Source organism: Empidonax traillii, unplaced genomic scaffold (assembly GCF_003031625.1).
Source record: "Empidonax traillii isolate 1590-97213 ecotype Southwest subspecies unplaced genomic scaffold, ASM303162v1 scaffold14:size4059594, whole genome shotgun sequence".
NCBI lineage: Eukaryota > Metazoa > Chordata > Aves > Passeriformes > Tyrannidae > Empidonax > Empidonax traillii.
The window spans coordinates 1,614,021-1,636,436 of record NW_020955207.1 but is presented as its reverse complement, the minus strand read 5'-3'; the positions used below and the strand labels follow the sequence as shown (position 1 = coordinate 1,636,436).

The following is a 22,416-nucleotide window of genomic DNA, read 5'->3' as shown; positions in this document are numbered from 1 at the left end:
TGGCGCTGTTGAGTTATCAAAAGTGCAGAACTTGTAATGTTCTATAGTAGTCACCGGGTGGCGCTGTTGGATCACTAGAGGAGTGGAACTTGCAATGTCCAGCGCTCGTCACCGGGCGGCGCTGTTGGATCCCAGGTCTCCGCCGGGTGGAAAGGGAGGAGGGGGGAGGGGGAAGGGAAACAGAAAGTTCTCCCAATGGAAGAAAAAACTCACGACTCGGTGAAAAGTCCCGCGGTGGAAAAGAACCAAGACTGCAACCAGCCCGTAACTCTGCAGAGAGCTCCCACAGGGAAAAAGGAACAAAGGAGAAACCAGGCAGTCTCCCCCTGCCAGCTGTAGCCTCCCCTCCTGCTCCCGAGCTGAGCTCCCAACCAACTCCGCCTTCTTCCCAACTCCTCCCCCGTCGTTGCCAGGAGACTAATTCTCGGTCGTTAAGAGCCAGACTCCTTTGTTCACTTGATGGTTCTTGAATAGCATTCATGCAGGGGGGGGGGAGGGGGAAAAAAGGGGAAAGGGAAAGAAAAATTCCTTTCTAAAATCAGAACTATGACAGCCTTAAGAAGAAAAATGGAGGTAGTATGTAAAACCTGATGTTTCCTTTTGTTTTGAACCATCTTCAAGAGCTATAAAGTAGGAATTAAGCGTGAAAAAATCTTCCAAGAAGTTTATCCTGTATTTTAAAGTGGATGTCAATTTCTTAAAATTCTACATTCTTTAAGAGCTCTGAAGAATGTTCAGGCCTTGAGTTTGCCTGGAGTAAACTTTTGCACCATTTTGTAGAATAGTTTTTTGAGTGGGTGACAGAATCCTGAGTCTTTCTCACTAATACATAAAATGACTGACCTATTTCGGTTCTGTGCTAGCAAAAGAATAGCTTTGCTTGTCCAAGTAGTATCTGGCTAGCAGCCCTAGGGCATATGTTTGTTGTTGCTCTAGAGAAAAACAAGCAAAGAAATGTGTACGAGTAGCCAATGTAACGAATAAGTATAGTGCTTAATGTTTGAGGCAATTAGTAAGATGTTTGGTCTCTTTAAGAAATTGTATTTTGTATTTAGAGAAATGCTGACATGATAAAATAGATATGCTTTTGATACCTAAATGATTTTTTTGTTGACCTACAGCTGTTTTAACTTTGAGAAAGTGAATGGATAATAAGCCCTTATTGCTTAGTATTGAGTGCTTAGTGGAGAAAGTTTGTGGTGAAATCTTCATTTCTGTGAGCTCAAAGCCCGATCCAACCTGGCCTTGGACACTGCGAGGGATGGGGCATCAGTAACTTCTCTGGCAGCCTGTGCCAGTGTCCCACCACCCTCACAGTAAACAATTTCTTCCTAATATCTAATCTAAATCTGCCTGCTTTCAATTTGCAGCCATTCACCTTTGTCCTATCACTACATGCCCTCTTAAAAAGTCTCTCTTCAGCTCTCTTGTAGGCCCACTTCAGGTACTGGAAGATGCTCTAAGGTGTCCCTGGAACCTTCTCTTCTCCAGGCTGAACAACCCCAACTCACTCAGCCTGTCTTCAGCTTTTCAAGCTGACTTGCTCCAGGAGAATGACATCCTTCTGATGTTGAGGGCCCCAGAGCTAGATGGGCATAAGCAGAGCCAGGTGGGGATAACTCTGAAGAGCTATTCTTTCACATGCTCTTTCACATGTCTTGTTTAATTTTAGAAGTAAAAATCTGGGATATGCTGTTGAGAAGGAGTCCAGAGGGGAAGAGACAATGGAGATAAAAAAATAATGATGCCAAATTTACAAGCTGTTTACTCTGCCATTTTCTCAGCTCTTGTAGAATAAGAAATGAAGTGTTTGGAAAAGGACAGCAGTGTTTTGCAGGACATGGCTCAAGTCAGCAGGGCTTCTTCAGCTGTAGGGAAAAACTAGTCCAAGGTTGGAGGACTTTGATTTGACTTTATGAATCTGTCTCACTCTTGGGATGGAGGAAGGTGACACTTCTGTTCCCTCAGATGTTCTACTAGCCTAAAAAAATTATTTCCTGTTTTTTTTTTCTCTTTTTCACCTTCTTTCAAAGGTCAGAGAAAAATATTGTTCAGTACAAATGTGGGATGTCTGCAACTGCCCTGTTACTTTTGTTAGGTCATCATTAGAGCATAAGAAATTGGGGAAACATCTTTCTCAAGGAAACTGATGGTTTGTTGTTTTGTTTTTGTTTGTTTGTGGGTTTGGTTTTTTTTACAGGTAGAAGTTATTTAGGGTAAGAGCTGTTACTTCAGGATTAAGCAGAGCTACTCAGGTCTGAACACTCAGATAAAGCCAAACTCTTTGAAGGGAGTTCTTTCCTGTGCGTGCTGGTAAATCTTGCCCTGCCCCTCCGATGGGAAACCTTCCCAGTCTTTAAATGTGTTGCATATTTGTAACTTGTAATTCCTGCTGTGTTGCTTAATTGAAAATCTAGAGTATTGCCACAATACAGTATCTTCTGTCTATGTTTAGGGAATTTTGTGGGTATGTATCAGTTTGAAATGTTCAGTCTTACTTTATTAAAGTGTCTAGTTTGGCTTAGTTTGTTTATTGGTTTGGGTTTTTTTAAATACTCCCTCATGTTTACTAAGGAACATTTGTTTTGAACAGAACAGTGCTTAGGATTGAGAGGTATTTTTAAAGGCATTGAAACCTTAAAATGCTTCTGAGGCAGTGATGTGTTACAGCTTGAGACAGAATGAGTGCAGCTTGGAAGGGATTTAAGTGCCCTTCAAGAATGGGAGCAGTGATATCAGAGGGTCACTAGTAATGTATCTGCTACAAGCGGATTTCGGGAAAATTAGTTCTTGCAGTTATATAAACAGAAGAGGGAGAGAGTACGTCAGTAGAGTGGGTTTTGTTCATTTATAGCATTCATAGTAGAGAACAGTATAAAAACTGCTTTGGAGGCAGTCTCCAGCTCTTTGGGATTTTTATTCCCCGTGATTTACAATCAGTATTACTTCATCTTAGAATTTGGTTTTGTCTGTGTTGGCTCTTAATCTGAGTGTGTGCTAGGATTGTTAGAAAACACACCAAGAGATTCTGCTAATACTCCTGCAGGTTAATACAGCTTTATACCAACTTTATACCTTCATTTTCTTGAACTTTGAATAAGCAGTGTACCAAAGCAGTATTTTCTGTCCAAGGTAAATCTGTGCCTAGATAAAGAATGAAGCTGGACTTTGTGATGGTGAGAGAGCAGACAGTTATGGCACTTAGTTCCCAGACCTTGAGGTCTTCCATTGGTTCCAGAGAAGGTGTTTAGCAAACTCAGGTGTGACCCACTGTACTGCACTGGGTGAAATCCTGAAGTGCCTGTGACAGGCCGTTCATTGTGGTGTGGATACTGCCCACCCTGGATGTGGAATGGGATATTGCCCAGGCTCCTCTTCATGCAAAAAGATGTCAACTTGGAGCTTGCTGACTTGAAGACCATTATCTGAAATTGCCTTTAAGTCTAACTTACATATTTGGATGTTAGTGCTATGATACCAGTTACTGTATTAAGCTCTATTCTTGTGAGAAATTTTGGTTTTGTCTGTGCCATGTGTTGCGTTCCTAGAGAATAACAGGTAATGTAAGCAGCAATGTAAACCTTTTTGTTCTTTTAGTAGGGAGAGGAGAGGCAAAGAACTGGCATGTTTTATTTATCTCCATATAATGAAAGGTTTTGGCAAGGAAATGCATTATTTTTTTGTTTTGTTATGAATGAACTTTACCACTCTCCATGTCAGCTTTTCTGTGACCTTGAAGTTTTCACAGTGCTTTAGCATCTTGGCCATCAAATTGGCCATGTCACCCTCTTTTACTCATTGGAAAGAAAAAATATTTTCAGATTTTTTTTTTTTTTTAACCTTCACAGAAAAGCTGTTTGTGGTGGGAATACTTGGGCCATATTTAATGTTGTCAGAGACATATATAAGAAGTATTCTAGGTTTTTAATATGTTTCAAGAGCAACTGTGACACAATGTCACATTGTGTGTCTAGTTACTTTATACAGATATGATTTCTCTGGTATTTTAACCTAAACTAATATTACCTTTTTCAAAAATTGTGTCTGTGTGACACTTTCAGTTTTGATTTTGCTGAGCTGTTGATAGCCTTTGAGTCAGCCTTTTTTTTTTTTACTTTTTTTTTTTTTTTCCAATCACGTCTGTTATCTCTTCTCAGTTAAATTTTGCTCTGTGTTTTTTTTCCTTGGAAAGAAAAAAAATAACATAAGAGATGCTGTTGCTCACATGTGATACAGTAGTATAGTAACAAGAAAGTAATTTAAAACAAGGACCATAGCATGGAAGGATAGGGTTAGAATAATGATAGAAAAGAGAAGTAGTGTTCTGATAGTGCATCTCTAAGATAAATGTAAAACTGACACATACAATGTGTGCCATCTGCTTCTCTCAGTGTGAATGAAAATAATTACATTAATTGTAAATGTAACCTGAAATCATGGCCTAGCTCTCACCAAGTATTTATGAGTCTTTATTAGACTCTGAGGACAGGGAACAGCTGCAGTCCTTAACTCGATTCCTTTGCATTTGACTTATTATACTAATTAATACTATTAATAAGTGTAAAATCTTTATTTTACTAGGAAGTTTTGGAATTTTAATTCTTTGGAAGCTTGAGTTATGGCCATAAGAATTAAGTGTTAAAACAAACCAAAAAACCCCAAACAAAAAACCCCAAACAAAACCCAAAACACATAATTACTTTATTTAAATAGATGCAAACTTGCCCTTTTTTCCAGGAAAAAAAACGCTATTGTCTATGACTTGGAATAGGTCAGTATATAAATATTTTAGTGGTAGTTGGGTGAATGTATGCAGTTATGAAGAAAAAAAACACATTACCATCCTACATATCCTGAAATCAGGGGGAGTGTGGATAAAGTATATCACCAATATACTAATATGGATTCTTATTTCAGGAGTTTTGATTTCCCTCTTAAATGTTTTTACATTTCAATAAGCTTTAGATTCTGTCATTTCACCTGTCTAGTAGATGAAGGGAAGGTGGTGAATGTAGTTTTTCTGGATGTTATTAAGTTTTTTGGTACTGTCCCTCACAACATCCTTCTGAACAAGTTGTCTGACTGTGAAGTGAGCAGGTAAATGGTGTGCTGGAAGCACTGACTGAAGGGCAAGGCTCAAAAGCTTATAGGGGATGGGGCTACATCTGGCTGGAGACCAGACACCACTTGTACTCCCGAGGGCTCAGTCCTGGGGCCAGTTCTGTTCAATATTTGTATCAGTGATCTGGAGGAAGGGGTTGAATGCATGTTTACTGATGACGCTGAACTGAGAGGTGCTGTTGACTCTCTTGAGGGATGAGACCTTGCAGAGGGACCTCGGTAGATTGGAGTGGTGAATAATCATCAGTGGCATGAAACTGAACAAGAACAAATGCCAGATTCTGCACCTGGGATGGAGTAATACCTTCCATAAGTAAAAATTGGGAAAGGCTGGAGAGCAGCCCCACATGAAGGAGTCTGGAGGTGCTGGTTAACAGCAGGCTTAACACAGGAGGTCAGTCTGGCAAACCACATCTTGGGATGCCTCAAACACAGCACAACCAGGTGGCCAAAAGGGGTGATCCTCCCACTGTATTTAGCACTGATGCAACGTCACGTTGAGTGCTGTGTCCGGTTCTGGGCCCTAAAATTTAAAAAGGATGTGAAGGTCCTTGAATGTGTCTAAGAGGAGGGCACTGAAGCTGGCAAAACCGCAGGAAGACACGTCCTGTGAGAAGCAGCTGAAGACACAGGGTTTGTCTAGTTTAGAGAGAGGGAGGCTGAGGGGCAACCAAATTGTTCTCTGGAGCTTCCTGAGGAGGGGAAGTGGAGAGGAAGATTACTGATCTCTCCTCACTGGTACCCACTACCAGGGCACGTGGGAATGGCTGAAAGCTGCATCCATCAGGGTAGGGTTAGATTTGACACGAGGAAGCATTTCTTTACCAAGAGGGTGGTCAAACCCTGTAAGAGTCTTCTTTGAAAAAAGGTTGATGCCCCAAGCTTGTCAGTGTTAAGGAGGCATTTGGGTATTGCCCTTCATGCCATACTTAAACTTTTGGTCAGCCCTGGAGTGGTCAGGCGGTTGGACTAGGTGACTGTTTCTCTCCTTTCCAGCTGAATATTCTATTCTGCACTCATGATGAATCAAATAACAATAAGACTGTTATTTTGCTGAAATGCCAGTGGTTTTTTAGCTCCAAGAACACTTTCAAAGACATGCAACACAAAGCTTATACATGGAAACAGGATTTTATTTTATTTTCATGACTGTTTCAGGACAGATGTGCACAAGCATTAGCACAATGTGCAGGTGTAGCCAGGAGCAGGTTAATGCAATCCTCAGTTTAGCTTGAAAAATCAGCATGTATAGTCTGGCAAAGGAAAGTTGGAGCCAGAACATTGCAAATCCCCTACATCTTGTGGAGAGCCATATGCTATTGGGACTGCATGGGGAAAACCAATTTCTGTCTCACTCACATGTCTCTTGTGGCAAAGAATTAATGGCACAGTTTATATTCAACACAGTTACTATGAACTCCACCTCTCCAGGCAAGTTTGCCCATAGGTTTTCTGGCAAGATTACAAATTACGGGCTGTTTATTTTCCTGGTAAGAGTCCTTCACCCAGGCTCTGCAGAGAACGAATATGCCAGTCTGTAAACATCATTTCTTCATAGGACATGCTTTTTTTTTGACCACACATCCTTCCTGAAGTTTGTCATATAAAATAACCCAACAATCCCAAACAGTCCCAAACAATGGAACTGCCTGGTGCCAGGTGCACCCAGACTCCTTCAAATCAGAGGCAGACACTGGGTCAACCTAGAGATGATACAACAGTTCTGATAATATGTAACTCATATTGAAAAAAACAACCAAAACTATATTATCTATAAAATATTAATCTTTACTAGAAACAGGAAAGCAGATAACTAATGCACAAAGAAGGCTCTTTCTAGAAAAAAGACTCAAAAGTTTTAAGAAGGTGATTTTCTCTCTTTATTTGCTAATGCATTTTTTTCTGCACAAATTTATATTTTGGCAAAAAAAAAGCGCCAAACCCCAAACATTTCCACACCTAGTTTATAATTATTTTTTCTCTGATTTTAAATTATTTTGTTTTTTAAAAAGAACAATAACCAATGTCATGTATCCCTTTGGATGCAAAAACTCAAGTAACATGCATGAATACAGGTGAAGCAGTCCCTGTTTTCTGGGGAGTAAGAATGAGGACCGGTAACAGTCACACACAAAAGACTTGTGTGGTACTTTCAGAAGTATGACACATCTCGATGACAATCACGCTTTTTTTACCTTCCTAGACTCTCTCCACCACTGAGTTTCTTGCCCAGGGATGCATGAGAAGCACTCTCGTGCCTGCTGGCACTTGTGTTGCCCACATGGAGAGCTGAAAAGTGGCAGCTCCTGATGAGGCAGCAAGCCTGGAGCCCTTCCAAACGCAGGCTGTTTTGCACAAGCAAGAACCTACAGAGAAGTGGAGCCAAGGGAAGAGCAGAGCCCACTCCTACTACAAACCTGTAATGGGCAGGAGAGCCAAAGAGAGCCAGGGCATGAGTGGTGCCTTGGAAGTGCCAGGGAAGAGAAATGTTGTTGCTGGTAATGCTGAGATGGGTATGGAAATGTCCAGCCAGGTGACTGGCTGACATTCCAAGGCAACTGCTGCTTTTTAATAGTCCCCGCATGCCTCTAAGATAGCTGCTGGGAAGTATTGAAGATTTTGCTTTTTATATGCCCACTTGAAACCACCTGAGAATGCTGGTGTGATGAAATGACTGATTACATCATTCAGGTACAAAGGAACTTTTTTTTTTTTAATTAATGAAAGAAGCTATGGGAAACAATCCTCTAGCACACAGTTTGTGATTAATCAGTTTGTAGAGCAGGTGGTATTGAGTGCAGAAAACTGCCAGGCTATGTCTGTTCAGTTAAAGAATCTCAACGTTTTAATGGCAGCCCAGTGTGACGAGACGGGCCCTGCCATGTGTCCAAATGTGGATTTGATGGATCAGCATGCAGAGCAAGGCTAGAGACAAATTCCCTTGCTGTGAGCCCAGAGAGCTTTGAGGAGAAAAACAGTTTGTCCAGACTACATGGAATTATAAGCTGAATCTGATGTTCTGAGTCACGCTTCAAAACAAACTGGTAGCCAGTGTGTTTTAAGACCATGCTTTTCTCTTTGCAGAGGGCCTCACAAGGCAAATGGATGCTGAACTTGCACACCCTGAAACAATTAGCTCTGGCTGTACTAATTGCATTCCCATACTGTGCTGCATCTAGCAATAACCCAGACTGGAAGTAACAACCTCCTATATAATTGGCACTGAGTCACATATTTTAGCCAATGTAGATGGAAATTTTTTTGGAAGTGCATGTTACTTGGCTTTTTTATTTTCTTTTTATTTTTCATTATGGACATTGATGGCCTGATCTGATGTTTGTATCTCATCCCAGACAATTTCCTATGACCCGCTGTTACACAGCAGGGCACTTTAACGGGAGGACTTCCAATACAAACCAAGTATTGTTTGTAGCACTGGAGTGCAGTGATTCTGCTCACACCCTAGGGTTTAGGTGGCCCAAAGGTCATTGTAGCACTTGAGACACCTGACCAAACACATACCACATATGTCTCTCCCCTCTACAGCTCTTTGCCACCCATGTTTGAGGCAGCTGCTGTAGAAACACAGGGGGAAGATTTAAGGTTGTATTGTGCTCGGCCACCGTTGTGTGGTACTTTGAACTACCTGAAGGACGTTCTGTGTGACTTGACCTAGACCTTGGCCATCCCTGGTTGGCCTGTCTCTTCCTCAGCTGTGACATCTGTGCAGCTCCCTGCACCAACTTTACTTTCCCCCTGTGCCCTTGAATCCTCCCTGGTGTTTGCCTAGCAGTGTGTTACAGATCCCCTGTTGTGCTCTGACTGACTGTGTTCTTGTAGATTGAAGTCGAAACACTCTTGAAATACAGGAGGGGAGAGGATTTCTTTTTTGTGGTTTACTAAAAGACAATCCCCACAGGAAGAGGCAAAGCTTTGTCCTGGAATTTCAAAAGGCTGTTCCCCCAGCATTGCAAAAACTTGTCTGATGTGATTTGTACCACAGGATATATAGCTTAATCTTCTGAGCATTTTGCGTAAAATTAAATTTTCTGTGTGTTTCCGTGAAACTTTTTTAACCTTCTTAGTCTACTCCTTCTAGAAGCTTTAATTGGAAAAAAGGTTCTAATGGAGGATTTGAGGGAATAATACATCCAACTGCTCCAGTTTTATAAGAAATTTAACCTAAAAACTCTTTTTAAAAGCCTTGTAGTCAGAAGAGGCTTAGGGTAATTTCATGACCTTTAACCATTGGTTACATAGCTTTTTTTTTCGGAGAGACGCTGTCTGGCAATCTAAGTTGTCATAGCAGCTGAATTTATAGTGTATGTGCTTTACAAAATGATTACTACAGTGTTCAGGCGTTTTAATGGACTTCTAATCTTCTGGTTGTGTAAGCTCTGGATGTGCTAGTAGCTAATACTGCCATTTGTCTGGAACTGTATATGGATCTAAATCTGGACAGTGCTCACTTATTTCCACCAGTCTAATTGAACATTAATTCTCTTGTTTCATAAATCCTCTGAGAGATGAAGAGGGACTAGACATTATTTTAAAAACAATTTTTAGAGTCTACTCGCCTAATTCTCTTAGTCATTAGTTTAGCAAAAAGAGAACTGATATAAAATACCTTTTGGAATTGTGGAGGTTTTGTGACTAATGTGTTTTGGTTTTTTTATTTAGAAATTCTTTCTATATGGATCAGCCTTCTAGTGATGGTGAAACTGGAAGAAGACCACGCTGAGCAAACCCAGGATGAATCGGATGCCAGGTGACGCAGAAAATGCTCACAGTAGCAGTGTGGAATCTTGTCCTTCCTTGCGGGATGTCCACTCCATCAACCCAGCGCAGCTGATGGCAAGGATTGAGTCATATGAAGGCAGAGAGAAGAAAGGCATATCGGATGTCAGACGGACTTTCTGTTTGTTTGTTACATTTGATCTCTTATTCATAACCTTGCTTTGGATAATAGAATTAAATGTGAGTTGTCTTTTCAGTACCCTTTAGGCTTTATTGAAGTATTTATTCACATCAGAGATGGTTAATAAGTTGCTTCTTTCTATCCAAATTATATGCTATTTGTATCTATTTAAATTTAAGCAGCTTATTACTTTTAAGCTTTCATGAACATGGTATCTACTCAACTGCATCTACTTTTATTCATTAGGATATATGTTAATCTTCTTATCCTGAAAGCTTTTAATGTTTCTGTAGTCTGTGAGCCATGCTGAAGAAACCATTGGAAATCCAGGTAACTCCTCAGGCGTCAAATAAACAAAAATGTCACTGTAGGTCTTTGGTAAGAAGTGTGAATTTTAACAGGATTCAAGACTTTGCCTTCTGAGTTACTTTAAGTCAGTGATATTTCACTGAGGTGTCAGTCCCTGAAAAGACTTCCAATGGCCAGAAGTTTACCTTTGCTGTAATGTATTTTCTCTGAGGCAAACTTAGTATGTTATACATTGTGTATGGCAGGGTGTATTTACGAAGCATGAACTCCCACAGTTACGACCTTTTAACTCCATGTTTTGTAATTTGGCAAATGAGGCTCTTCTCCTAAAATTTCCAGAAAGCAATAGGATAGATGGTATGTTGTTGTTGTTTCATAAGTGCCTCCTAGTTCTTGAGCCAGATTTTGAGAAAGAATCTAAACTTTGCATTTAAGAAAGGACATACTAGGGAGGAATCCCTTTTCTAGACAAGAAAGACCTTGAGTACATATTTTTTGTCAGCGTTCCTTTACAAGATAAATAACCCTGGTTATTGATTTGGCATTATGAAGCTTCAGGAGCTGACTGTTCAATAGTTCATTCATACAGTGAAAAATACTCATTCTGATTTAATATGAGAAAGCAGGCTTTGCTTTCCTGAATGCTGTAATTTTGGGACTAGACTTCTGTTGTCTCTCTAGGTGGAAAGATTGTTGTATCCAGTGTGTAAAGTTATCTTGTCTTAGAAAAGCAGCATAGTGTTCTGATGCATTTCTTTTTTTTAGGCCAAGTTCTCAACAGCTTGTATGACTAAGAGAAACAGAGTCTGGGTTTATATCTCTTATTGAGGCTTCAGAGTACAGATTTGCCTATGAGTGCTCACAGAATATTTAAGAGTCTATATAGAAAATGCTACCAACTCCAGATGTTTCATTTTGAAGGCTACAGGATTAAGGGACCTCAAGAACCTAGCAGTTTTCTTCGTGAAAAGCTTTATTTTAAGAACATATTATGAACCAAAGTCCTATGCTGCCAAATGTCAGCAAGAATAAAAAGCAGGGTTTTGTCTTTAGAAGTCATGATGTTAGAAGCTCACATTTGATATCTGGTGTCTGACCCCTGGTTAGGAGTTTTGTTCTGTTTTTTTTCTAATTGTTTTGTTCCTTGGGAAGTCAAATAGTATTAGGACTGTCTGTCACTGGTGCATAAGTAATGGGACTTCAGAATTTCAACGAGAGTTCCTGTAAGTATTTTCCCTTTGTTGCTATTTTCCAGTTTCTTTAGGAGTAGCTTATTTTTAAATGCTTCAGGAAGTAGCACCGTGACATTTTTTGAGCAAAACCCAAGGCTTTCATGGTTGTCTGTTCATTCTTACGTTAACATGGTGCTCACACAACCATGCAATGAACAGCTGGGAAGGGGGGAAGTCAACTTCCTTATTTGTGCTGGAAACAGATTATCACACCTGATGCAGTAGAGTAACCAAGAGAAAACTGTATTTAGAAAGTTATTTGTCAGGTAGTCATAGAGATGAGGGAGAGGAGAAGAAATAGAAGAATAGTCTCAGGAAAACGCTGTCTAGCAGTATAGTTGGGAAGGTGTGGAAGCCATCTAGACTGCATTGCTTTGGGATGGTGAACATATGTTGCTGGTTGGTGTGCTTTGGTACCTCCTTTCCTTAAAAAGATGTCAATAGTCAAACTCAATATTAAAGCCTTCTGTTGGTGTTGTTTTACGTAACTATTTCATACAGTGCATAATTATGGAATTTTGTATTAAAAACGAGTTGGACACTGAGGTTTTTTGTTTTCCACTAAGATAAATACTCCTCTCATTCTCTGACCCAATGCATCTTAAATTATTTTCTTACTAAGCCTGTTTGAATAGGAAAGGGACGAATCCTTCCACTAGAAAGAAACACGGTGACTAAGGAACATTCAATTTTGAATCTCCTTCGCAAATGAATTAATTAAACTTGTGTGTTAGTTACTTGTGGGAGTTTTTAGGTGGCTTTTTAATCAGCTGTTTGGATCCTCCTCATAAGACATAAAATGCTTTGTGAATTCGTGTAACAGACCTTACGTTTAATAATTTCTTCTTCCCATAACAATTCGTTTGCTTTTATTTTGGGACTGTCTGAAATGTAACTTGCCTAAGTCAGACGATAATCCTAAATGTTTTCACTTTGAAAAGCATATATAATCATGAAAAACAAATAACAACAGGAATCTTGAAATTAACATTCTTAGCATATAGGTCCTCTGTATTTAGTTTAAGGATCTTTTTGTAAATCATCAGAGAACTATTAGTTTCACCCTTCACATTTGTGTGTATTTTGTTTTCAGTAACTTCTGTTCTAAAGCTGTATGTGGTGTTGTTTCTTTGTAGGTAAAAGGAGGCATTGAGACTACCTTAGAGAAAGAAGTCCTACATTATGACTACTCTTCTTCATATTTTGATATATTTGTAAGTGTTCTTAAAAAAAAGAAAAAAGAGCAGCAGAACTATAGTTTTGCTGTTCCTCCTTGCACAGATGTTTCCTACTTTGAGTCCTGTGAAAAGGCTGATCTTTCTTTGATAATTTAAATCAGAAAGACTTGTGCAAAGTTTCACCCATCTAGGGTTTGCCCAGTCATGCTCTGGAAGCAGGCTCATGGAGCCTGTGGATAGAGAAGCCTAGAGACAACTGAAACTGCATTTTCGACTTTGGGGGGAATGGAAAAGCAGATGAAAAACTCGGTGAAGAATGTGAGACTGATGTAACATAAAGGCAGTTCATTAAGAGGACAAGACCAGTAATCCCTCAGTGATAAAATCATTTTGTTTAAACCAGCGTTTAAAGGCATAAGTCGGTTGCAGTCAGGAGAGACTTATTCCCAGGTTGGCCTGCAGAGGTCAGGTTTTTTCAGGTTTCTGTGTTTTAACTCAAACACTAAGATTACATTCTACTGCATTAGGAAATTCCTCTGTCTTTCAGCAGCACTGTAGCTTTGCAGTTGCAATGCATTTTGCACTGCATGGCCCAAGTAAAAGCTGTTTCTTTATGGTTCTCCTAAAAGACCCCATGTTTTAGAAAGATTATTAATTGTGCCAGAACTTGTATGCCTGGCAGAGATGACTTGGTTTGCTATCAGTCATTCTATATTAAAGACTATATCCAGAATCAGTCTTTAAAATTGGTGTAAAAACCCATCCTTGGTTCTGCATCAGACCATTTGCTCTGTCAAATGGACTTAGGTACTGGATACAAAAATTTCATAAACTAGCAAACTATAGTATTTCTCCCTTTCTCATTGTTTTGCTGGCAGGTTCTCCACAATATACTGTACTGCAGAAGGCAGAAAATATTACCTGTAAATGTTGATGCTCTGGAAATTATTTTGTCCCGTAGTTGAAACAAGGGTTAAGAACATGTAATGGGAAATAATAGACTTTTATTCCCTGTGAAGGGACTAGATCATTGAATTCTGCAAAATGATTTGTGGCCTTATACAGGATTTCGTCTGTTTCCACCACACATTTGCATAAGATTAAATGGGTTCATTATACTTCTGGCCATGGCTGTCCTTGGTTTCTCTTCATTTCTAAGCACTTGTTTCACATTTTTTAGATTCTGAACACATCTTTTAAAACAAGTTGGAGACAATTTAATATCCAAGAATAAACTAGGAAATTGAAGGTTGGGGTCCCTGATCAGAAATTTCATCTGTCCACTACTGATTTAATTTTCTGGCCTAGAAATACCATAACTTACCTTTTTTTTACTGCAAAATAGTCAGAATGACTTGATAGTGAAGGCATTTCCGTAAAGAATAATTGATTTTTGCAATGTTAATATTTAAAAAAATACTCTAAGTATAGTAAGTAGAAAATTGTTTTTATAAATTCTTCTCATTTTCTGGTTCCATTTGTGAAGTCTTTACAGTTGTTAATGATATTCTTGTGCAGTTGCACACCAGTAAGATCAGCAAGATGCACAGTGATGCTCAAAGTATTTGCTGGATTAACTGCATCTAGATGTAACTGCTTAGATTCCAGTCAGGTAAAATGATCATGAACACACTTTGCATAGTTTTCTTATGTTTCTAACTTATTCGTGGAATTGCCCGTGCTTGCATATTTGAGCCTATGTAGGCATGTGAATGTTGTAATTTGCTTTACAAATGGGAAATTACGTTCTGTTTCTGTTTTACGAGCATTCAAATTTGTTTCTTGATAACAAAACTCCTGTTTTGTTTCGTGAGCAGTTAGTATATTCAGTGAGATGAGAATCTCGTGGTTCTTCTGTGTTCTGAATTAACCAATAAATATTTTTTTCCTTTCTCTATAGCTACTGGCAGTCTTTCGATTTAAGGTGTTAATACTTGCATATGCAATGTGCAGACTGCGCCATTGGTGGGCAATAGCTGTGAGTAGTAGCCAAGCATAATGGAGTTTTTACTGGAATGGATCAGACAAAAAATTTAGTTGCCTCTTAACCCTTGTATGTTAATCATCTTGATGCTGTATATAAAAATTGATTGTACAGTAACACATGAAAAACTTCTTTTCTGGAAGATTTTCAGCCAAGAGGCAAGAATTTATTAGTACAGTGGGTGTGGTTCTAACTGGGTAACATGTTAATACAAATTGAAGACTTGTTTTTAATCCAGTATGGATGGCTAGTCATAACTGCTTGTTACCTCTGAATTGTTAATTAACGTTGGAAATATATTTGCATTTGAAATAGTGAACCGCATTCAAGAACAAGAATTGGCATTGTTGTACCAGAGATCCTGGTTCCATTAACTCCCACATTCTTACTTTATAAAGTTTTTGGTGCCACATGTTGAGCACTAGCACCTGTATTGCTTCATGCTCCAATATAAAATGTTGAATGTGCATCCCTTCTTAAAAGGGAAGCTCTCGAGAACTGTAGGCAATCACAGTGTTTTGGAGCCAGTATCTTTAATGCAGCTGTACTGTGTTGATAAGAAGGCAAAACTTGGTGACAGATTCATACTTCCACCAGTCAAAACAACTACAGATTGTAATACAACAGGCATGTTGCTGGCTTAGTGCTTTGTAAATCAGACTTTTTTCTTCCCCTGCCCTGTGGTAGGTGCATGTAGAATATGTTCACATATAACTTTCTCCAAGTGAGTATCATGCAGTTTGTTTTGTAGTCTGAGGCTACGTGCCATGATTTTTATAAACTGCATTACTAGCATGGTACAAACACATACATAATGGTAGCTGCTGCTGCTGTGCTTATATTTAATGCATACCTTAAAAGTCCTTTCTCTTGGTTGCAGAGCTTTAGAGTATTTCTTAATCCTCCAACTTGATGCCTTTGTTTGTGAGAGTAAACCCATCATGGTAGTAAGCAATTAGATATATAAAGCTCCAAATAAGGTTTTACAGTAGCCTTTAATCTTAACATCCTACCTGTGATTGCCAGAAGCTAACTAGCTAGTTAGGTTCTGCTATTTAAAGAATTGCTGGACCCAAATGCATTAGTAGAGATAGAAGCCTTGCTTAAGTGAACAATAATTGTCCACTGATTTTCGGGAGGGAGGCTTTAGATGTTTTATGCAGCCTGCCATTTTTTAAGTGGAGAGATTCAAGTCTCCAAAGAGATGAATTTTTCACAGTATCAGTGGGTGAATTAAAATATTTATTCAAATTTATTCCTGTTCTTTGAAATGGATTCAGATAGTATGGAATAACATTTGAAACAATTGCTGTTTGCTTTTTTCCCAAGTTCATAAGTAGTTTGCGTTTTTTTTTAGGGGACTTGGTGAATAGAGAAATGTGTCTGCATTGTACAGTATGATCACAATTTATGTAATCAAGTCAGTGTAGATGCTACACAAATGTTATCTGCTGTGTGGAAATCAATGTTTGGAGGTGTTTGTATTAAAAGTTTATTAAAGAAGTTATTTTAATAACGCTTTAAGTTAGTTGTATCATGCTTGTTACATTTTATAAATCTATGTTTTAGTTAGTAAATATTTAACATTTCAACTAATGCATAATGGCAGAAATGAGAAAGTAAATCCATTTACTAGTTTAACTGTTCTGTCTCTTTCAGTTTACAACAGCAGTGACCAGTGCCTTTTTATTAGCGAAAGTAATTATTTCACAGGTATATATTCTAATTAAATGTTTGTTTTATTTACTTTGTTGTTTTTTAAAAGCAAAATTCTTCAGACTAATTTCTGTAATGTTTTGTTTCCTCCCAGCTGTTCTCACAGGGTGCTTTTGGCTATGTGCTGCCCATCATATCCTTCATACTTGCCTGGATTGAAACTTGGTTCCTGGACTTTAAAGTGTTACCACAAGAAGCTGAAGAAGAAAATAGTAAGCTCTTGATGCTTCCCCTCGATCACTGCAGTTGGCAGTGTTTGATCCCGTGTTAGCTGGCAGAGTATTGCTTCTTTCAGCATCTCAAAATTTGAAGAGCTGTGGGAGAAATTAAATGATATGGCGCGATTTTTCTTTTTTGGGAAAGGAACGCATGCCTTCAAAGAAGTGAGGTTTTAGTTGAGTTAGGGAGGCAAAGCTAAAAGTTACAAAGACCAGATCAAGCCATTTATCAAACCCTTAGGAATGCATATAACTTTATATCCTTAAGATACGAAACTTTACCTGACGTGGTCTTGTAAAACGTTATTTTTTGGGTAGTGCATAGAATAAGTGTCTGGTTCCTCTTTTAGACACAAAAACTAATTCAATGTCACGAACTCTTCTTTTGAAGTGGAAAAGGAAAGGCAAACAAGTGTTGTAAAGAGTCTTCTTCATGCACAGGCAGAATGAGACCAGGGCAAGTATGAATTTCAACCACTTCCAGATGAGGCAGCTGGTCATCTGACACTCGATGCATTCAGTTAAATGGAGGAAGCCATTGTTTAATTTGAAAGAGAATACTGCTTGAGTGGTGAGGGAAAGAAAGCATACAGGTGCTTTGGGATTTTCAAAAGCAGAAGAATAATTGTACAGCCAACCTGTTCTTTATGCATCATTACCTGAAATACAGTCTGGAAACTCTGTTGGAAGGGCATGTTTATCTGTTAAGTAAAACAAAAAACTTTACATTGGCATGAATGCCTCCATTTTTTTGGTGCTCTGAATGCAATCTTTCTACTTTGATCCCTTCCGTCTTCTTTTTCACCACTCTAAGAAGTTGGTTAAATGAGAACAGTGGATTTTGCCTAGAGGAAGAAAAACTTAGGGTAACTTCTTTGTCTTTTGAGGAGGTGAGAAAATACAGCTGCATCACACCATTATCTAATTAGATAAGAAATCTAACCAGTTCCGAGACTTCTGCATTTTTTCACATTGAATTTTTATAGACAAGGAAAGTATTCCATACATACACATGTAAATACTTCATGAAGATTGCAGAAATTAGCATGTTGAGACAGATAAGTGAAAGCAGGCCATTAATGAGAAGTCACAGTGGCAAAGTGAGAAAATGTTTATTTGGTTATGTGTGGCACTTCACTGATCATTAAAAATATATTCCAGATTTGTAGTTAGCCAGTGAATATTGATGAATTTACATATGGCATGCTAATCATACAATTACACATAGTAGAAGGAAGGATTCCTTAATTCGTGTGTATAGTATCTGTCTGTTTTGCTAGTGTGCGTCACCTTAGCTGAGTAAAGTTAAGACATAAATGTTAAATTAACTGTTGACACTTTTAAAAAATATATTTATCTAAAGAAGTAACTTGTTAGGAATGCTTATACATCATATATTGGTCTTCAAGATTCTTCATCAATATTTGATTTTTAAGATGCTATGTATTAGCACTGAGGAATTATTTTTGTTGGTTTTTTCCATTTAGGATTTTTGATAGCGCAGGATGCTTCTGAACGAGCAGCTCTTCTTCACCCAGGAGTCCTCTCTGATGGGCAGTTCTATTCTCCTCCTGAATCTGTAGCAGGTGATTATGTTCAAATAATGAATAATTTTACATATTCACTTTAAAGTCCTGCATATTCCACCTCCTTCAAGAGGGTAAGGGTGGGGGAGGGTGAGGGGGGCAAAAAACATGTTTTACTTTTTAAATGAAAAGTGTACTTTAGCATCCTAAAATGCAAGATTCTTTTTTATTCAGTAATTCAGTTTAGTTACTACCTATCAGACGGGTTACAATACACAGTGTATTGAAAGTCACATTCTGACTAAAACCAAGGTAAGTCTGAGAGAAAATGACACTGTAACTGAAAGGAGGCAGTTCTGGTTTTCTTCTGCCATCGATAATCCTTACTAGTCCTATGCAACTTGAGATATTCTATGACTCTGTGATCTCTTTTCTGCTTGCAATATCATTTATGCAGCCATGCACTATCTAATCCAGCCTAAACTTGGAGCTTTACAGTATCTTAGAATAGACATTGAACCTGAAACTGCTATAAAGCAAGATGAAATTTCAATCAGAGGCTTTTTTCTTTTCTCATAACAAAAAGAAAAGGCCCACTCTGTGTAAGAAGTCTTAGCTGTGTGGGTATATTTAAACTGGTGGCTATGTTTAATTACATCTTCACTCTGTGTATCATATGCTTTACTCTATTTAAGGTATGAGCTAAGTCAAAAATAAATGTAAATACCGCAAGATTTCAGAATGCGTTTGCAAGCATTTCAAGGAAATGAGTGATTTCTCTGTGGGTGGAGTGGATTTGAATTACCTGAGAATGTAGTGTGAACCCACAAATCCTATGTCAGTCTTTTTGCCCTAAGATATAAATCTCTTCTGTAAAGCTGTGCTGTATTATGCAGTATAATTAAAATAATATCTGCTAATTGCTACAGATAAGTTTGCCTCTCTTGCATTATATAGTTATACAGGTTGGTTATATTTTTCATTTTAATGTCTGTCTGTGTGGTTTCTCTCTGCTGAGCATTTTGGCTTAATGAATGACTTCGAGCTCCATATAGGGGTGGCAAAGTATTAATGTCAAGTATAACTAATAATTCGAAGTGAAAATGGATTTTAGATAAAACTGTGAGTTATTTTGAGGAGTAATGGTTGGAAAAATTATACTGGATTCAGCCTGGGGGTTTTTCTTGGCAACAGAATGTACAGTGTGAGAGGAAGTGTAAGTGGAGCTAACATGTTTTTTTAGACATTTTGGCTGGGTCAGTGTTGCAAGTGCAGTGAGGTATCGTGTCTCAGCACGCATGTGTTGTCTACAGCTGTATGATTGTGCCATTAATTTCAGCTTATCAAATGGGATTCAATAACAGCTCAGGTGCCTTCTAGTCTGCCCTGACTGCTTTGTTCAAGCACCCCTTGTGGGTATGAGGATTAAAAGAAACAGTCATATCGATATATTTGAACTAGACACACACACCGGTAGTCACAAAGTGAAACTGATAGATAATATATAGTAAAAATAGTTCAAAATTAAAATACTTTCTTCAAAGATCTGCATTTGTTTCTGAGAAGACAAACTATGGATTGGTGTTAAGAGAGCAAGTTTGGTCAGTTTGTCTTAGATATTGATTTGAAAAATATTTAGGAAGAAACTATTCCCTGTGATCATTCAGAGGGGAATAAACCCCTCTGCTGACACAGCAACATTTATAAAAACAAATATTTGCTTTTAGGAGGTAATGTTTAAAAGGGGTTCTGTTGGAATTTTTAGCAAACTTATCTTTCTTGAAGCTACACATGTCCAGGGCTATACCCCAGGCCCACTTCTTATATAAAGAAGGATTGATCCTTCAACATCAGACTTGGTTACCAGGTAACTGTTCTGGAGGTAGCAAGTGGGAAATCAGCCAGGAAAGTGTAAATTTATTCAGGTTCTGTACAATTTGAGCTTCAAAACAAAAGGCAGATAAGCTATTACAAGAAATGAAAAAACTTCAGAGTAACTTTTGAAAACGAAAGAGCTTAACCCCTTTGTCTGTCCTTCTCCTTTGTGAGACGGAATGTGTGTACGTAGTTCAGCTTTAAATTCAAGCCAAAAGCCCAAGTAAGTCTACAGGCATTTTATCAAAGACAGTTCTTTACTCATCTTGTTGGATTTTTTTTTCTTTGGGAGTCTCATTTAAACTGCCCAAGACATGTGTGGTGAAAGGCATGTGGTGTTAATTTCCTCAGGTGTCCCTGACAAGGGCTGATTGCTGCCAGAACTGACTGCCACCTCAGATGTGGACACAGACATTTGTGGCTTGGGCTGGAAGTCCAGGAAATGGGGGTCAGAGCTGCTCACCCTGCTTGCTTCCTGTCTTCTTGCTCTTCCTGAAAGTGACTGATCCATCAACCCCCCTTCCTTCAAAGCAGTGCTTCCAGCAGGAGCTGTCTCTGGGCAGGTAGCCCTGTGACTAGCTAAGCTTTCTCTTTGAGGCCTTCCAGGGCTTTGTCAAAGCAGAGAGCTGAAAGTGGGCAGGGCATGAGGAAAAGAGAAGTGGGCAGGGAGAGGCAGAGGGAGCTGTTTGGTTTGTGGCTTAGAGTGAGACAATCTCTTGTCAAAACACTAGATTACAGAATTTATTAATTTGTAGAAGCAGTATTTGTGGCTGCTTCGAAAGTGTCTTCTGAAGTTGTCTTCCAAAGGGCAGGGCGTAACAAGTGGGAAAGTCTGCTTGTCAGTGAGTAAATGTGGAGTTGATTACCCTGAGTATGTTGTCATGAAAATTTGAAACCTGACTGAATCCATTGACAGGATATTTCATGAAGGATCCCACTGCTGGGTTTTGGGTTTGCTAACTGTTACAAAAAAAACACAACCTTCAGTGTGAAACATTTGAAAAGATAAGAAATCTAAAATAAAAAGTAAATATTTTTATGGGAAATGGTTGCTTTGAATTGCCTTTTGATAAGCCACTACCAGTGGTGGTCTGATTTCTTCTTTTTCCCTTCATCCTTTTTTTTCTTTCTCTTCTCTCAGCTGATCTAATAGCATTCTTGTCTTCCTTTTCAGGATCTGATGAAGACTCGGAAGAAAAACAAGACAGTGAAAAACCAATTGTATAGCAAATATGAGAAAGCAGGTAAGTTCCTTTGCATAGGACCTGGATATTCCTAAAAGTATGTTTTTCTTCTTAGTTCCTTCACAAATAATTTGAATGGTGGGCTAACTCAAACACCTTTTTTGAACTCACTTTATCTCTCTTAGCAGTTTTCAGATGGCAATGCAAGAGTACTGGGAAGAGATTTGCTTTGGTTTAGGTCTAGTGCAGTTAAAGACTTCATGGGCAAAACTACTTTGAGATTTCCCCTTCTCAGTCTGTTTAATACTACAACTGGGTTACACTTGGACGAGCTGCATCTTAAGATTTTTGTATACCTTGTTTAAATATGAGAGATTATTTCCTTATTTTGGAAATTACTGCATTTACTTCTGGAATTATCTTGCCCCGTGCTTTCTTTTCACCACGCACAGCAAAGCTCCAGGTAGGGGAGGTATTAAATGGTTCTTGAAGCTGAAGCTTCTGATTTGAAGTTCTCATCTGGAAGAGTGGATGACCTTTTCTTTCACCCTCTGTGTTTACAGTATCTGTTTTCTTTACTCCCATCTTCATTCATCTTGACTTGTGCATTCTCTTGCAGAAAGAAAATCTTGGAAGTTGTTGGGGTTTGGAAACTGGCAACGGAGTCTGTGGCTGACTTGCTGGTGGAGCTGCTGACAGGAGAATTTACTCCTTAGAAAGTAAAGGGAATGGTTCCCATGTACTGTAATACCTCATGAAGATGTACCTTGTTGACATATGTATATTAGGTTGCCTCCCAGGTGGTATGAAAGTATTCGTCCACAATGTATTTTATTATTCCGTGATTCCTGAAGTTGATCTTCTAATGACTAGGTAATTACTGGAAAGTGTTGTCTTGTGTACCTAATCAAGAGACTGGTAATATAATGAAGTAAAACTTCTCTGTGGTGGAAGTATATTTAATAATTGTTGGGGCTCACTAGATAAAATTATTTTATGTTATTGCAATTTGTCATTAGTTTTATGTTTACTTTTAACTCCATGCATTTTTTTTTTAATGGATATGTTCACTTTCTAAAATAAAGATGTTAAAACATGCGTAATGTATAATGATATTTTGTTGCTTTGTCATTAGAAAATCTGCATACACCACTC

The 22,416-nt window shown here is 38.5% G+C and overlaps 1 protein-coding gene across 6 annotated transcripts in view; it reads left to right on the top strand.

Annotated features, from left to right (window-relative positions):
- The window catches only part of STARD3NL (STARD3 N-terminal like), a 25,691-nt gene extending 3,332 nt beyond the window's left edge, over nt 1-22,359 (top strand). For 3 of the 6 annotated variants that reach the window (XM_027891850.1, XM_027891875.1, XM_027891866.1), the window contains exons 2-9: nt 9,802-10,098; nt 12,717-12,794; nt 14,659-14,736; nt 16,402-16,455; nt 16,553-16,670; nt 18,164-18,262; nt 21,252-21,321; nt 21,881-22,359. In XM_027891850.1, the coding sequence (XP_027747651.1) occupies nt 9,874-10,098; nt 12,717-12,794; nt 14,659-14,736; nt 16,402-16,455; nt 16,553-16,670; nt 18,164-18,262; nt 21,252-21,304 (705 nt within the window). In that variant the 5' untranslated portion in view covers nt 9,802-9,873 and the 3' untranslated portion in view covers nt 21,305-21,321; nt 21,881-22,359. Of the gene's footprint in view, nt 1-9,798; nt 10,099-12,716; nt 12,795-14,658; nt 14,737-16,401; nt 16,456-16,552; nt 16,671-18,163; nt 18,263-21,251; nt 21,322-21,880 lie in introns of all 6 variants that reach the window. The other 3 variants (XM_027891857.1, XM_027891883.1, XM_027891890.1) reach the window with 3 other exon arrangements.
- The last annotated feature ends 57 nt before the right edge of the window (nt 22,360-22,416 follow it).